Here is a 17,068-nt window from a genome sequence, read left to right as displayed (position 1 = left end):
AGAAAACTCAGTGAATGGCAAAGCTCTGGGTTGGGTATTGAGCAGCACCCAGCACAAAGGTTCACTGCATAAATTCACCAGCACACCACAGATCACCCAATATCGTCTGAAAGGTTTATTAAAGAATGATCACATCACAATGGACAAAGTGCAACATTTCGGAGGCACTCAGGGCCCCTTCATCAGGTCAAAAAAAACATGACACAAAAAGGTCAAATGAAAGTGTTTATTGAATAAAGGTATTAGATGAATCCAACACGCTTTGGGAGAAATGCCTTCTCTTTCCTCAGGGCTGAAATCGTGGGTATGACTGGACTCATGAGGGGACCACTGTCAAACCTGGATCCAATGGCGACCCTAGGGGGGGGGGCCAGAGGGGGCCCTGACCCCCCCAACATTATGCTGTGCCCCACCATGTGCCCCCCCAAAAAAAAATTTTTTTTTTTTTTTTTACAAAAAATCAATGTCTAAGAGGGAGAGAGTCCCCAGTCAGCTCCTGCGGGTGATTCCTCCCCCCTCCCTCTGCTCGCTGACACTGCATAATGCGAGCGCTCACACAACCACGGCCGCCTGATCTGCTCCTTCACCTGTATCCTCATTGGCAGGGAGAAGAGCGAGTTGCAGGAAGGACTCCACCAGGACTTTCAGTTACTGAAAAAACAGACTGATTTCTCCCGTCCTTAGGACAGGACCAGCCTGTAAATTCCAAGAGATGCCAGACCAGCGCTGTCAATAGCAGGGGCAGGACAGCAAGAGGAGGCTGGGAACCCCACAGTGGCAGAACACCAGGGCCCGGAGGCAAGACAACCTTTGCAACCCTGATAGTTCTCCCACTGCTTTGGATCCTTATATTTTCTTGATATGCTGGTGACATATATCTCTTGTTTTCTGCCACCCTGGGGGACCCCAATACAGTAGGAAGGGAGCTCACTGCAGAACATGTGAAAGGGCCCGTTGTGGGGTCGTAGTAAAGGGCCCCAGGATATATATATATATATATATATATATATATGCATTTTATAGTTGCCCCCCTACTTTTGTCCCTGTCCCCCCATGTGCCCCCCCTAAATTTGAAAGCTGGAGACGCCACTGCCTGGATCTATTGGTATAGTTAGACATGTAACTATGCTGACAGTCTGAAATAAGTCCAGGTTTAAAATTTTGGATGAAGTCCTTACATAAGTCTCCGAACTGTGTTTCATCATGAGAAAGGGATAGGTATTTCCCCTGAAACATGTTAGCTTCATTAGATACCTTCATTCAATAAACACTTCTATTTGACTGAACTTTTGTACTGGACGCTAATATCCATCCTTTAGAAATGACCCAGTTATGTAAATCCTGGAGTCTATGCAGTCTTTGGCTGTGTTCACAAATTCACTGCAGCCTCTCACATTGTGGCTTACTAGAAAATTACAATGCCGCAGTCTGATCACAGGGGAGAAGAAGACAAGGAAATACTTCCTCCTGCCTGCAGCAGACTGATGGCAACTTCACAGCTTGGGAACAGTCACTTGACTGGAAATCAAGGACTGATTTTTACCTATAAAAGAAATAGCTTTTTGAAAACTGATACTGTTCCTGTATATTATGATTTGTCAGGGAACCATTCATGCAGAATTGTAAAGTTACCAAAAGGTCCACTTTAAGGATTGCTGCTTAAAGCGGTAGTAAACTCAGCAGATAAAATGAATGTCTCCTAAACATGCACCGTTTAGAAGATATTCAAGCAAGCAGTAGCCAGTGACATCACTGCCGCATGTGCTCTGAAGGAGTGGCATACCCGTGCCGTTCCTTCAGAGCTGTGTGTCACTGCCGAGACTCATCATCATGGCTCAGCCATTTAAGCAGCTGCAGTCTGCCCACCTTGAAGGAAGATCTGGTGAAGATGGAAGCCTCTGCAGCGGTGTTAGCGTGACGCTGGAGGGCTTCTTTCAAGGTAAGTCTTTCATAATGTGCTAGTATGCCATGCATTCTAACGCATTATGATATTGCCTTGCAGGAGGAAACATTTTTTTTTTTCAAAAGTGTACTACCGCTTTAAAAAGTCCCATTCTTTATTAAAGAAGACCATTATTGTGTAATCTGTATGAGAATATGTAGGAATTGTCATAACTTTATGGTATATTGTCTGGTATTGATCTTTCTGTCTATCTTTGTGTAACTGTGGAGCAAGCCATTTGAAGTACATTTCTCCCTACTGTTCAGCTTGGAACCATTATATAAACACAGTCAATATAATATGGAAACTATTTACCTGTCTCCTGGAGGATATGGTATTATTAGAACATCTAGTAGACATTTTGGAGTTGTATGTCTTGTTCTGATTTGTTGATTCACCTCTCCCAGTTTTCAGGTTGTCTTTGGGGTCTGACGGTATAGGGTTCAAAAACAGAATTCTTGCAATAAGTCCATACAGGACAGTTGCTAATGTCATTGGCACAGCATAGAATACAGCAAAGTCTATTAAGTAGATCGGAGAGTAGTAACTCCGGTCGACCTTATAGCCACAGTTGACAACAGGGCCATCTTTGTAGACTGTGGTGTTGAGGTCAAGTAAGAAAAACCACATCATGCAATAGAGGGATGTGAAGACCCAGACAAACACAATTATTTTCTTTGCTCTGGAAATAGTGCACAGGAACTGGGCTTTGATTGGGTGACAAATTGCCAAGTACCTTTCAATTGTAAATGCAGTTATGGAACAAGATGAAGCATTGATTCCCAAATACTGAAGGTAAGTAATGCACAGGCATCCCATGTATCCATATACCCATGAGCCATAGAGACTGTCAGTTATGTTGGGAAGCCCTGCTGCCACCAGGACCATGAGATCGGCTATAGCAAGGCTAACGAGATAACAATTAGTTGGGGTTCTCATATGTTTAGTCCTTAGAACCACCAGAACCACCATAATGTTTCCAACTATACCAAGTCCACAGATTACAACCACCAGGAATATAGTGGCAACTTGATATTCCAGACCAATCCATTCTCTGTCCTGGAGGGCTGTGTCATTGAGTGCAGTGGAGGTATGGTTTTCCATGTTCACAGAGCTGGAGGTGCTTTTAGGTTAAAGACCATCCTTTGGTAAGTTATCTTATAAGGATGGTTCCTTTTTATCTCTTGTGCCCTCTAGGCTATGTCAGAGGTAATGCCTGTGAAGCCAGCAACTTTTTCCCTGCTTCATTAATTGTCCTCCTGTAGGGAAAAGTAACCATGAATCAGTGACAGCATTATAGAAAGCTCAGATATCAGTACACTTGCAGTTAAAGTATACAAATCATGGACTAACTCAACTGATGTGAAACATATCCTGACAGTACAGCTTCATGGAAACCATTGCACTGATGTGCTAAATGCCTGTTACCCTATTACCTTTGTGAGTACCAGTATCCATATTCTGCTTAAATGATCTAACCCTCTACACTCAGAATGGCGCCTGTGCTTTCTTCCCAGTTGTTCCTGAAACATACACTTCTTATTAAGCTGTTATATAATAATGAACCTAAGAGCCAAACACACATAAAATGTAATTATTATGCTATCTCACTGACACTTGGGTGATATCAGATGTAAAAAAATGTAAAGCTACACTCTAGGCAGAGTTAAAGAAAAAATTAAGTCCAATTATATATAAAGTCTTGCGAGCAACTGCGATTAATATTTAATGAATCTAATGAGAGCTGCTGACACCTAACACATTCCCATATAGAGTATCTCACAAAAGTGAGTACACCCCTCACATTTTTGTAAATATTTTATTATATCTTTTCATGTGACAAAACTGAAGAAATTACACTTTGCTACAATGTAAAGTAATGGATGTACAGCTTGTATAACAGTGTAAATTTGCTGTCCCCCAAAATAATTCAACACACAGCCATTAATGTCTAAACTGCTGGCAACAAAAATGAGTGCACTCCTAAGTGAAAATATACAAATTGGGCCCAATTAGCCATTTTCCCTCCCCGGTGTCATGTGGCTCGTTGGTGTTACAAGGTCTCAGGTGTGAATGGGGAGCAGGTGTGTTAAATTTGGTGTTATTGCTCTCACTCTCTCATACTGGTCACTGGAAGTTCAACATTGCACCTCATGGCAAAGAACTCTCTGAGGATCTGAAAAAAAGAATTGTTGCTCTACATAAAGATGGCCTATGCTATAAGAAGATTGCCAAGACCCTGAAACTGAAATGCAGCGCAGGGGCCAAGACCATACAGCGGTTTAACAAGATAGGTTCCACTCAGAACTGGCCTTGCCATGGTCGACCAAAGAAGTTGAGTGCATGTGCTCAGCGTCATATGCAGAGGTTGTCTTTGGGAAATAGACATATGAGTGCTGCCAGCATTGCTGCAGAGGTTGAAGGACTGGGAGGTCAGCCTGTCAGTGCTCAGACCATACGCCGCACACTGCATCAAACTGGTCTGCATGGCTGTCATCCCAGAAGGAAGCCTCTTCTAAAGATGATGTACAAGAAAGCCCGCAAACAGTTTGCTGAAGACAAGCAGACTAAGGACATGGATTACTGGAACCATCTCCTGTGGTGTGATGAGACCAAGATAAACTTATTTGGTTCAGATGGTGTCAAGCGTGTGTGGAGGCAACCATGAGTGCTGCCGGCACTGGGGAGCTACAGTTCATTGAATGAACCATGAATGCCAACATGTACTGTGACATACTGAAGAAGAGCATGATCCCCTCCCTTCTGAGATTTGGCCGCAGGGCAGTATTCCAACATGATAAGGACCCCAAACACACCTCCAAGATGACCACTGCCTTGCTAAAAAAGCTGTGGGTAAAGGTGATGGACTGGCCAAGCATGTCTCCAGACCTAAACCCTGTTGAGCATCTGTGGGGCATCCTCAAAGGGAAGGTGGAGAAGTGCAAGGTCTCTAATATCCAGCTCTGTGATGTCGTCATGGAGGAGTGGAAGAGGACTCCAGTGGCAACCTGTGAAGCTCTGGTGAACTCCATGCCCAAGAGGGTTAATTGCAGTGCTGGAAAATAATGGTGGCCACACAAAATATTGACAATTTGGGCCCAATTTGAACATTTTCACTTAGGGGTGTACTCACTTTTGTTGCCAGCGGTTTAGAAATTAATGGCTGTGTGTTGACTTATTTTGAGGAGAAAGCACTGTTATACAAGCTGTAAAACTCACTACTTTACATTGTAGCAAAATGTCATTTCTTCAGTGTTGTCACATGAAAAGATATAATAAAATATTTACAAAAATGTGAGGGGTGTACTAACTTTTGTGAGATACTGTACATACACACAATCATACACATGGAAATCAAGCACATACACATCATTCCACTATTAGATTTTTACTCTCAGTTTGAAAGATTTCTCATAAATTTGTATTAATATTAAATGGGTAACAGAACAGGGAGCGAAGGAAAATCTTTCCACTTTCTGTCTATTTGATGGGTGCCAAAAAAAGAGAATGTGAGGAAATTCCCCAACAGAGATACTCTTCAATAAAAAAAATACATTTTCAATGAAGCTTTAGTTTAGAACATCCTTTCTCAACTCTAGTGCAGGCCATAGACGGATTGAAATTCAGCCGGTTCAGCCGGAATTGGACAAATTTCGATCCATGTATAGGCGGGCTGCTTGTACTGAAGGCGATCTGTTGATCTATCGAACCAGATCTAATGATCTACGGAACCAGCCGCCAACAGTGACCGTTGTATTCTGATGGTGGGGCTAACCTCCTGCTGTCAGAATAAAATAACGCAGTAGAAGGGATTTCCCCAATCAACACTGACTGTGTTGATGGGGGAATCACTCAATTTTCTTTCCTTCAACCGTGGTTGAAGGAAAGAAAATTGCATAATTGCATCATTTATTGCAAGCCTAGGGTTCCTCTAGAGGTTGCTAGGGGTTCCTTGAACAATGAGCAATTTTGTGACTCTCAGTTAAGATACCACTGAACCCAATTACCTTTTTAGCTATCTATAAGGGTGATCCTTCACAATAATCACAAATGTAAGGAGCATTCTTCCCAGTAACTATCACACTAAGTACTGTGAGCTGTAGATATCGTAATTATTGGCAGGGGTTCCTTGAGACTGTAAAGTTATTTTGGAGGTTCCTAAAAAGGTTGAGAAAGACTGGTTTAGGGTTTTTGCCAAGCTGTTTATATCCCCAATAAGGGAACTTTCTCCTTACTGTATATCTGACTGTCAGAAGAAAAGTGAAGGGAAATCCTAAAGCTGAACCCTGGCCTTACTTTCAGTCTTGCACAGTTGTACATTTTTATAGAAATTGAGTCCTAGACTTATACCACAGATGGACAAGTGCAAAAAATAAGTACATTAGATGTATGTTGTCCACACACTTCACACATGAAGATTTATATTATTCATGGAACTGGCCACCTATAAAATGGGTTTTATGTCTAAAATCTAGAAAAATATGCACCTCAAATATACAGAACATTTTTTAAGGGAGAACAGAGGATGGCAGTTACTTTGTGGATTACTGTGTAAACCTTGGCATGCTGCTGTACACTTAATTTGCTAATAACTCATATTTTTTAGTGTTTGCTGGATAGGTAAATCTCAAGGTGTTTTCGTTATATTCACAGGAATTCTGGTGGTAAGATGTCTAAACTTGAGTTCCTAGGTTTGTGGATCAAGAGTAGATATTTGGGGGCCATGAATGAAAAGAAACTACTGAATAAGGCAAAGTTTCCAAAATAGAAAACTGTGGGAACCCTTAGGTGATTGGTATGCTCAGTAGTCACCCTGTAGCACACGGTGTCAACTCTTATTGGCCATTACCAGTGCTGAAATAAATGTCCTAAACTGTGCAATTATTACTAATATTTCTTGTTATATAGACTCAGTCTGCCCAGGTGATATTTTAGTTAGAGCTGGAACCTGATAGGCTATGCCAGCCAGTGGCTTTTTGTATGTGTTGGATACGCCAAAAGTGACATCTCCCTGCCATAACCCTGTTCCTGTCCACCTCAGAGTTTTGAGTGTTCCTGCCCAACTTTACTTTTTCTAACACTTCCTGCCATATTCCATAAAACCAATAACTACTGTAACTCCACAAAAGCCACAGCAGGAGTGCAGATCTGGGAACTCAGATCTCACCATTAGAGTCCCTAAGAGATATAAGGGACTGTCAGGCAACTTAATTCTCAGGCATCTACAAAGAACTTAGGTATCAATTTTGATTGGACTTTTTAATGCAAAAAATTATAAACTTGCAGTGTTCCCTCCTTTAATCATTTGACCTCGGGTAGGTTATACCACCTTCATGACCAGACTATTTTTTGCTATTCAGCACTGCACAACTTTAACTAGCAAGTGCTCGGTCATGCAACACTGTACGCAAATACATTTTTTAGCATTTCTTTCACACAAATAGAGCTTTTTTTTGGTGGTATTTAATCACCATTGGGTTTTTTTATTTTTATTATATAAACAAAAAAGTCAGAAAATATTGAAAAAAAACCCCAATATTTTCTAACTTCCGTTGGAAAACATATGCAATTAAAAAAATGAGATTTCTTCATAAATTGAGGCCAAAATGTATTCTGCTATGTGTATATTAATTGGTTTGTGCGACGGTTATAGCTTTTGCAAACGATGGTATATATATACTGGGATTTACACAGCTATAGACGCTATACTGTAATGGAGGTAAACAGCGACTTATAGTGTGACTGTGATAAGGTGGCGGATAATCTGGCACTAACAGTCACTATCTGGGATAGTCACTAACTGACACTGACATCGCTAATGACACCAATACAGTGATAAATGATAATTTTGTACACTGACACTGTACTAATGACACTGGCTGGGAAGGGGTTAACATCTAGGGGCAATCAACAGGTTCACTGTGTGCTTAACAATATGTAATGTGTGCTGCATTTACTTTTCTACCTGGCTATTTAGCAGGGAGAAGAAACAGCCAGATTGCTGTTCACTGTACACAGAGTTCTGTGTTTTGATAAACACAGAACTCTATGTGTGATTGAACAAAGCCAATCAGTTGACTTCAGCCAAAATCATTGACTGAAATCAGCTGCCAGACTCGTGCTGTATCCAATCACAGCACGAGTCGCCAGGCGTCCCATTCATGTGCACCGCCCAACCCGGAAGAATCAGCCGGAGTGCAGGTGCATGACTGTGCCTGTACCTGCCGTACAGTATATTTACTGTGAGTGGTCAGCAGGTGGTTAACCTCCCTGGCGGTATGATTATTTCGGATTTTAGGTGCTGAAAGCGGTACAATTATTTTGCATGGAAATTTGGCGTTTTATATTGTAGGTCTGTAATTCTTAACAATAACTCACTTATATCTGTCCAAACAAGAGTCTAGTAGATATCCCGGGTATGATAAAGTTTGAAACACAAAAACATAAATTATAATATAAAAAATAAATAATTAAAAAAAAAAAAAATGAATAATAAAATAAATTTCCCCACGATTCACTATCGCTCAATTCTGCAAGTGTTCTAATTTACTATCGCTGTTTTCTAGCTGGTCTAAAGCCACTTTTGATGTAAAGGGACACTTTTTGGTTGCTATGGACAATCTCCAGTTTCCAGGCAGAAAGAACAGTATATATAACATAAAACTGCATGCAGGGCATAGGACAAAACACTGGGGACAAAAGGGATGTGAAATAATTTCATACAGTACTGTAATCTGTAAGATTACAGTACTGTTTGTGTTATGATTTTACACTTTTTTGAATTTGCCGCCAGGCTCCGCCCCTGTGCGTCGCGCCGCTCGCAGGGAACGGAGCCTGGCACGGAGAGGCTTCGGAGGAGACAGAGCCCACGGACACTGCGGGTGACATCGCAGGATCCCGGGGACAAGGTAAGTAAAGCCACACCAGGATCCTGCGATGTAATCCCGAGTGTGGCTCGGGGTTACCGCTAATGGTCCTGAATTTTAACCCCGAGTCACACTCGAGAACCGCCAGGGAGGTTAAAGAATAATTACTACAAAATGTAATATTTCTGATATGTGTCCGCTGTCCTGTGTATTTATTTATTTATTACCGGTATAGCGCCATCAATTTACACAGCGGTTTACATATACTGTATATTATACATTAATATCAGTCCCTACCCTCAAGGGGCTTTCAATCTAGGATGTACTTGTATGAAAAAGTATTGCCTCCTTTGTGTGATATACCTGGTGTTCCTGCCAGTCTGCTTTCCTAATTCAAACTGACCACGCTTGGCATGAGAGCAGATCTATCCCAGTGTGGTCAGTTTTCTGGGTGTGCTGAGAGTGCAGCCTTCCTGTCCTCCAATAATCAGAATTGTGCTCACACGCCTCCACCCCCCCCCCACAATCATTCACTGGGAAGATCAGTTTACTGCTGTTTCTTAACCCCCACCTCTCTAAGCCTCTTTTGTTGCTGAGAACAGAGATTATGTGATCACTTCAAAAAAAGAAAAATATATTTATAATATATATAAATGTTTTGCCTTTCATTTCTATTTTAAACTGAATAGGTTGTTTTATAAGGTAAGGGTCCACATATTCACATATACTTTAAAGTGGTTCTAAAAGCAGAAGGTTTTTTTTATCTTAAAGGGGTTGTAAACCCTCGTGATTTTTTCCCCTTAATGTATCCTATGCATTAAGGTGAAAATACTTCTGACACTGATTGGCCCCCTAGCCCCCCGTTTTACACACCTGAGCTTGTTCGTTCCCTCGGCAGAAACACGCTGTATCTTTCTGCCCAGGGTTCTCGGCTTTTGTTATGATAGATTGATAGCAGCGCAGCCATTGGCTCCCACTGCTGTCAATCAAATCCAATGACACGGGCGACAGGGAGCGGGGCTGAGTCTATGGGGCTTATTTAGTTCAAATAATGATAGTAGTGATGTGCAGCAATCCACAGTGATTTTGTCTCTATGGATGCAAATGCTGGACTTGGGAGCGCACCCACAAGGTAGCCCCCAGGGAGAGCGCTTCTCCTAGGTGGTTTACCGATGTGAGGAGGAGCTGAGAGCACCGTTGGGGGACCCCAGAAGAGGATCGGGGCCACGCTGTGCAAAACGAACTGCACAGTGGAGGTAAGTATGATGTGTTTATTATTTAAAAAAAAACAAAAAACAAGGGTTTACAACCCCTTTAATGCATTCTATGCATTAAGATAAAAAAAACCTCCAGTGTGCAGTAGCCCCCCTCAGCCCCCCTCAGCCCTCCTAATACTTACCTGAGCCCCATCTTGGTTCTGCGATGTTGCACTAGAGACTCAGCTGCCTGGGACTCTCCCTTCTGATTGGCTGAGACACAGAAATGGGCACCATTGGATCCCGCTGCTGTCAAAGTCAGTGAGCCAATGAGGAGAGAGAGGGGGTGGGGCAGAGGCACAGCTCCATGTCTGAATGGACACGTAGAGCAGCGACTTGGCTTGGGTGTCCCCATAGCAAGATACTACACAGAGCAGGTTAGTATGACATGTTTGTTATTGTAAAACAAATAAAAACAAGACTTTAGTATCACTTTAAGCCTCACTGTCACTGTGGATTGCACATCACTATTATCATTATTTGAACTAAATAAGCTCCATAGCGAACAACTTTTAGCAGATTCTTGAGCAGCCTTTCTCAACTAGGGTTCCTCCAGAGATTGCTAGGGGTTCCTCACAATGAGCAATTTCTACCTCTCAGATAAGTAATCACTAACAGTAATTTTCTTTTTATCTATTTGTAAGGGGGGGGGGGGGGGTTATTCACATTGACCACAAATGTAAGGAGCATTCTTACCACTGACCTTCATACCAATAATCAGTGAGCTGTAGATATTATCAGCAGGGGTTCCTTGGGAGTTATTTCAAGGGTTCCTCCACATTAAAAAGGTTGTGAAAGACTGTTTTAGAGCAACTCTTAATGCTACCCTCGTCCAAATATAGCATTAAATTGGTCTTCACAGACTACCGGTCACTGACAGTGAAATTATCATCCTTCAACAAGGTGGACTTCTTTGTTTGGTCTTGTTGTAATTAACAGGTTCTGTACTCCTCCTTCAGATTACAGTGTGGGTTAGCCATTATGCCTGCTCACATATGACACATTGGGGTTGATTTAATAAAGCTTAAGAATGCAAAATCTGGTGCAGTTGTGAATGGTAGCCAATCCACTTCTAACTTCAGCTTGTTCAAGTAAGCTTTAACAAAAAAAAAAAAAACTAGAAGCTTATTGGCTTTTATGCACAGCTGCACCTGATTTTGCACTCTTCAGTTTTAGTAAATCAACCCCATTGGGATTCAATGACTAGCAGAGATTTTAAGTTAAAGCTAATAGCTCAATATTGCTAAATTCTTTCTAATACCTCAATCTTGCTACTATAATCAGTTGCAGTTAGTCATTACAAGTAGCGTATGACCACCACACAGATATAACAACTGGCCATCTATCATATAAGCTATGCAAATAGCATTATTAGCAATCTATTGCACACAATTGGAATATACATAGTATGACAGTGTGAGATTAATTGTTACTATTTGCTATTTGGTACTTGCCCACTTTACACGATTGGTACCTATTTGTTACAGCTGTGTAGTTATGGATTGCTACTCTTAGCGATTTCAGTAGCACCGTTAAACTATTACAAATCCCTTGGGTAGCTGTAGCCTCCTTTAGCTGTGTCTTCATACTCTTCCAGATTATTCATACTAAGAGGATTTACAAAGCACATTATCTACCAATATGAAGGTGCCCACAAACAGTTCAGTCCAATTTCTAATTTTGATTTGTAAGAAAAACAGAAGCATGTGTGGGAATTGTGTTCAACTACTTTTGGCCAATTTGTAGGAAACAAACAGGTTGCAAAATTCCTACATCCAGAGGAATGTACCGTATGTACTATAAATAAATTATCACTTTGGTTTATATTACTTGCAGTTTGGGAAATTGGACAAAAATAATGAAGGAAATAGAAAGGCAATCTGTTTTCTATGGGCTTTCCTACAGGAATTTTGATCAAAGCCAACAAAAAGCATATACCATCATCAAAAAAAAGACCCACAAATACAATTAGGCGGGCTTCAGACTTTTGCAGTCTGTTGCGATGCATTAACGCATATGTTGGATGTGCATTACGTTAGTTCACATTGGATGGACGACCATTGCAGGGCAATAGAGCAACAAATGTTGATGACCCTTTCTTTTAATGCAGGGCACGTCATGTGCGTTGTGCTGCGCTGCAGCTAAATTGCATTGCCACTACTCTATTTTTGCTTTGGGTTGCATTCTAAGTGAACAGACCCACAGTGCAATGCACAAAGTGGCGTGCGTTACAATAACACGTGATGAGGTGTTGATTTACTAAAGTCAAATCCACTTTGCACTACAAGTGCACTTGTAGAGCACTTGGAAGTTCAGTCGCTTTAGATCTGAGGGGAAGATCTGAAATGAGGGGAAGCTCTGCTGATTTTATCACCCAATCATGTGCAAGCTAAAATGCTGTTTTTTTTTTTTTTCGTTGCATGCCCCCCTCGGATCTACAGCGACTGCACCTCCAAGTGTACTTTCAGTGCACTTGTAGTGCAAAGTGGATTTGCCTTTAGTAAATAACCCCCAATATGTGCGTTTCTGCAACACATGAATCTGAATGAGCCCTCAGACTTTACTATTAAAAAAAAAAAGTAAGCCACCTTACAAAATTGATAGAAAATTGTAAGCCGCCTTACAGATTTGATATAAAATTGAAATATCATTGGCTGTTAAAGATTACTCCAATTTACATATAATAAAAATATTTTATACATAGCATAAAAAGTAAGCCACCTTACAGATGTGATATAAAATTGAAATCTCCTTGATTGCTAAAGATTACTCCAATTTACTTATTATAATTTAGTATATTTAACATATTTATTACCAGTCTAGAATACATTCCAATACTATTATTATATTATTATAGTATTATATTATATAATATTATATTATTATATATTATAGTATTATCGGGACCGATGTCCCATTTTTTTTTAAGTTCAGACAATAAAGTTCAATCTACAGCTCTTATCCTGAATTAAAAAAGTAATAAGCCCCCATTATCTATTTATTTTATCGATAGCTACGGTTTTACCTGCTCTCACTTAAAAGAGTTGAGTCTTACCTCTCCAAAGAGCTCAGCGGATTATTAGTCTCCTGGCAGACGCTCACTCCAGGGTTTCCCTTAGAAAGTAAGCTAATTCACATGAACACAGCTGCAGCAAGCACCAGGCATCCCCCGACACACTGTAGTCTTTTAAATCCTTCCCAGCTCCATTATCTTCTACAAGCAGAAAAAGTACATCATTTGCAGGTAACAGTTACAAGAAACTAAGCCAACAGTTCACTGATCTTGCGATGACTCTTCATTGTCGCAGAGGTCCTCTGAAGCGGAGATTGGAAATTACCCTTCAGCTCTCAGTTAAACAGCAGCAGCAGCTTATAGAATGCTAGTTGGCTTTCTGGCAGATCTTAAAAAGCTCTGTCATTTATTTGATCAGCACAGAGGCCAAAGGAAACAAACCCCATTGGCACAAGGCTGAGAGTGATGAGGAATTGCAGCCTCCTCACCAACCCCTTTCCTCCCCACCTTCCTCTACAGCACTCACCAGTGAAATGAAGCTATATGATTAGTAAAGAGAGAAAACATCAGAACATAGCTTTGTAAAACACCGCTTTGATTAATAACAGGTTTCGTATAAAAAAGAGGGGAAAAAAAAGATATTATTACCTAGAATAAAATGCAGTATTTGCTATCGCTGGGAAGTAATCGGTGATGATAACCCACCCCCATCAAATCATTCCCCGCATCTATTACCTTTTGTACCACCACCCCCTCCCTTTAGAATGTAAGCTCTACGAGCGAGGCCCTCCTGTCCCTTCTGTATTGAACTGTACTGTAACTGTGCTGTCCCCCCTCTACATTGTAAAGTGCTGCGTAAACTGTTGGAGCTATGTAAATCGTGTATAATAATAATAATAATGATAACATGCATATACAGAGTTATTATTATTATTATTATTATTACTACAATATAAAAATGAAGAATACTTCTTTGAATAATACCAGTGTTCATATGGAAGAACTGATCATGTCATTAGTAGATATTAATGGTTAGATTTAGGGTAGGTGTGTTTGGGCTCTGCATTCAGTGAGTGAGAATGGGTCTGTACACTTGGATTTAGTGAGCAAAATACTGTATTGGTCCTTTGCAGACATACACTATATTGTCAAAAGTATTGGGACGCCTGCCTTTACACACACATGAACCTTAATGGCATCCCAGTCTTAGTCCGTAGGGTTTAATATTTAGTTGGCCCACCCTTTGCAGCTATAACAGCTTCAGCTCTTCTAGGAAGGCTGTCCACAAGGTTTAGGAGTATGTCTATGGAAATGTTTGACCATTCTTCCAGAAACGCATTTGTGAGGTCAGGCACTGATGTTAGAAATGCTTTGTGCACTGGTCCAAATCATTTGGTGGAGGGGGATTATGGTGTGGGGTTGTTTTTCAGGGATTGGGCTTGGCCCCTTAGTTCCAGTGAAGGGAACTCTTAAGGCATCAGCATACCAAGACATTTTGGACAATTTCATACTCCCAACTTTGTGGGAACAGATTGGGGATGGCCCCTTTCTGTTCCAACATGATTGCGCCCCAGTGCACAAAGCAAGGTTCAAAGACATGGAAGAGTGAGTTTGGGGTGGAGGAACTTGACTGGCCTGCACAGAGCCCTGACCTCAACCTGATAGAACACCTTTGGGATGAGTTAGAGCAGAGACTGTGAGCCAGGCCTTCTCGTCCAACATCAGTGCCTGACCTCACAAATGCGCTTCTGGAAGAATGGTCAAACATTCCCGTAGACACACTCCTAAACCTTGTGGACAGCCTTCCCAGAATAGTTGAAGCTGTTATAGCTGCAAAGGGTGGGCCAACTCAATATTGAACCCTACGGACTAAGACTGAGATGCCATTAACCACTTCAGACCCCGAAAAAATTTGGCAGCTCAATGACCAGGCCATTTTTTGCCATACGGCACTGCGTCGCTTTAACTGACAATTGTGGGGTCGTGCAATGTTCTACCCAAACAAAATGGACCTTCCTTTTTTCCCCACAAATAGAGCTTTTTTATGGTGGTATTTGATCATCTCTGCGGCTTTTATTTTTTTGCGCTATAAACAATACAAGAGCGTCAATTTTGAAAAAAACACAATATTTTGTACTTTTTGCTATAATAAATATCCCCAATTTTTTTTTAAAAAAAAGCACATTTTTTCCTAAGTTTAGGCTGATATGTATTCTTCTACATATTTTTGGTAATAAAAAACACAATAAGCGCATATTGATTGGTTTGCGCAAAAGTTATAGAGTCTACAAAATAGGGGAAAGATTTATGGCATTTTAATTATTATTTTTTTTTTTTACTAGTAATGGCAGTGATCAGCGCCAACATTATGGCGGACAGATCAGACACTTTTGACACCTTTTCGGGACCACTGACTTTTATACAGCGATCAGTGCTATAAAAAATGCACTGATTATTTTGTAAATGTCACTAGCAGGGAAGGGGTTAACAGTAGGGGACGATCAAGGGGTTAACCGAATTACCTAGGGAGTGATTCTAACTGTGGGGGGGATGGGACTGCCTGGGTGAGGAGACCTGGGTGAGGAGATCATTGTTCATACTTAGTATGAAGAACAGATCACTCTCCTCACCCCTGACAGCACGGAGATCTGTCTATTTACATTGACAGATTTCCATTCTGTCTCTGTGTGGAGCGATTGTGGGTGCCCGGCGGTCATCGCGACTGCCGGGCGCGCGCATCGGCTCCAGCGGCATGCCCCCTAGTGGTCAAAAGGCGAGCCAATGTATAGCTGTGATGGTTCGCCCAGGGGAGCCAACCTGCTGTAGTATAACTGCGGCAGCTGGTCGGGAAGGGGTTAAAGTTTATGTGCATGTAAAGGCAGGCATCCCAATACTTTTGACAATATAGTTTAGATACCCCTCACTCCTCCGACCAGTGGGTACATGCTTCTGTTCGCTAGCCACTTCATGAACACAATGGGACTGATTTACTAAAACTGTAATGGAGAATTAACAATCGTGACGTGGCAAATTATGAAATATCGAAATGCAGCGCACATTCTCTCCTTCTTTAATGGGATAATAATGAAGCTGCTTTTCTGGTGATACTGATGGGAGCCCCCAACCAAATGCGGGAGACTCCCGCGGCTCGCGTGAGACTTGAGATGTCTGCAAAGGCAGCAATACAAAGAGAACAGGATACTTTTTCATACAAGTACATGGTACAGCAGGCACATATCAGGAATATTAAATGTTGAGGTAATATAATCTTTAACTAGGGTTCCTCTTGAGGTTGCTAGGGGTTCCTTGAGAGTAGGAATGAGGTCGATGTTCGGGTTGAACAAAAGTTCGACTCGAACGTCGGGGTGTTCGCCCGTTCGCCGAACAGCAACATTATGGTGCGTTTGTGGAAAATTTGAACGTCGCGTAACACCCCATAATGCACTGCGAGGTCGCAGTGCATTGCTGTATGATGAGGTCAAGTGCATGCTTTGGCCAATCACAGCATGCTCTGCTAAGAGAGGCATAATTGACCAAAGTCAAGTCCACGCCCCACACTATATAAGGCTGCTTACACGGTGGCCGTGTGTAGTGTTGTTTTGTTGATTTAGATAAAGCAGGCAGGTTATTCAGTTAGTGGCAGTGTATTGGATATATATATATATATATATATATATATATATATATAGTCAGTCTAGTATATATATATATATATATACTCTGCACTTAGCATAGACTATAGTGTTTCCTCGATATTCAGTCAGTGCAGGCAGAGTATTAATATATATATATATATATATATATATATATATATATATATATATATATATAGTCTCCTGCATATATATATATTCTGCATCCAGTGTAGCCTATATATAAAGTGCATTCTGTGGTGTACACAGTATAAAATACAGTGCAGCCATTGTACAGTTTCTAATACAGTGCAGGCGGTGTACACAGTATCTAATACAGTGTGTACAGTTTCTACTAC

At 41.2% G+C, this 17,068-nt stretch overlaps 1 protein-coding gene across 1 annotated transcript in view; it reads right to left on the bottom strand.

Annotated features, from left to right (window-relative positions):
* The window catches only part of TRHR (thyrotropin releasing hormone receptor), a 92,119-nt gene extending 78,445 nt beyond the window's left edge, over positions 1–13,674 (bottom strand). The window contains exons 1-2 of the mRNA XM_073632154.1: positions 13,120–13,674; positions 2,258–3,201 (exon numbers count right to left, since the gene is read on the bottom strand). Of these exons, the coding sequence (XP_073488255.1) occupies positions 2,258–3,046 (789 nt within the window). The 5' untranslated portion in view covers positions 3,047–3,201; positions 13,120–13,674. The remainder of the gene's footprint in view (positions 1–2,257; positions 3,202–13,119) is intronic.
* Positions 13,675–17,068: the final 3,394 nt, after the last annotated feature.

Source organism: Aquarana catesbeiana, linkage group LG05, assembly GCF_042186555.1.
Source record: "Aquarana catesbeiana isolate 2022-GZ linkage group LG05, ASM4218655v1, whole genome shotgun sequence".
Taxonomy (NCBI): Eukaryota; Metazoa; Chordata; class Amphibia; order Anura; family Ranidae; genus Aquarana; species Aquarana catesbeiana.
The sequence above is the reverse complement of the archived record's forward strand: the minus strand, read 5'-3'. Positions and strand labels throughout refer to the sequence as shown.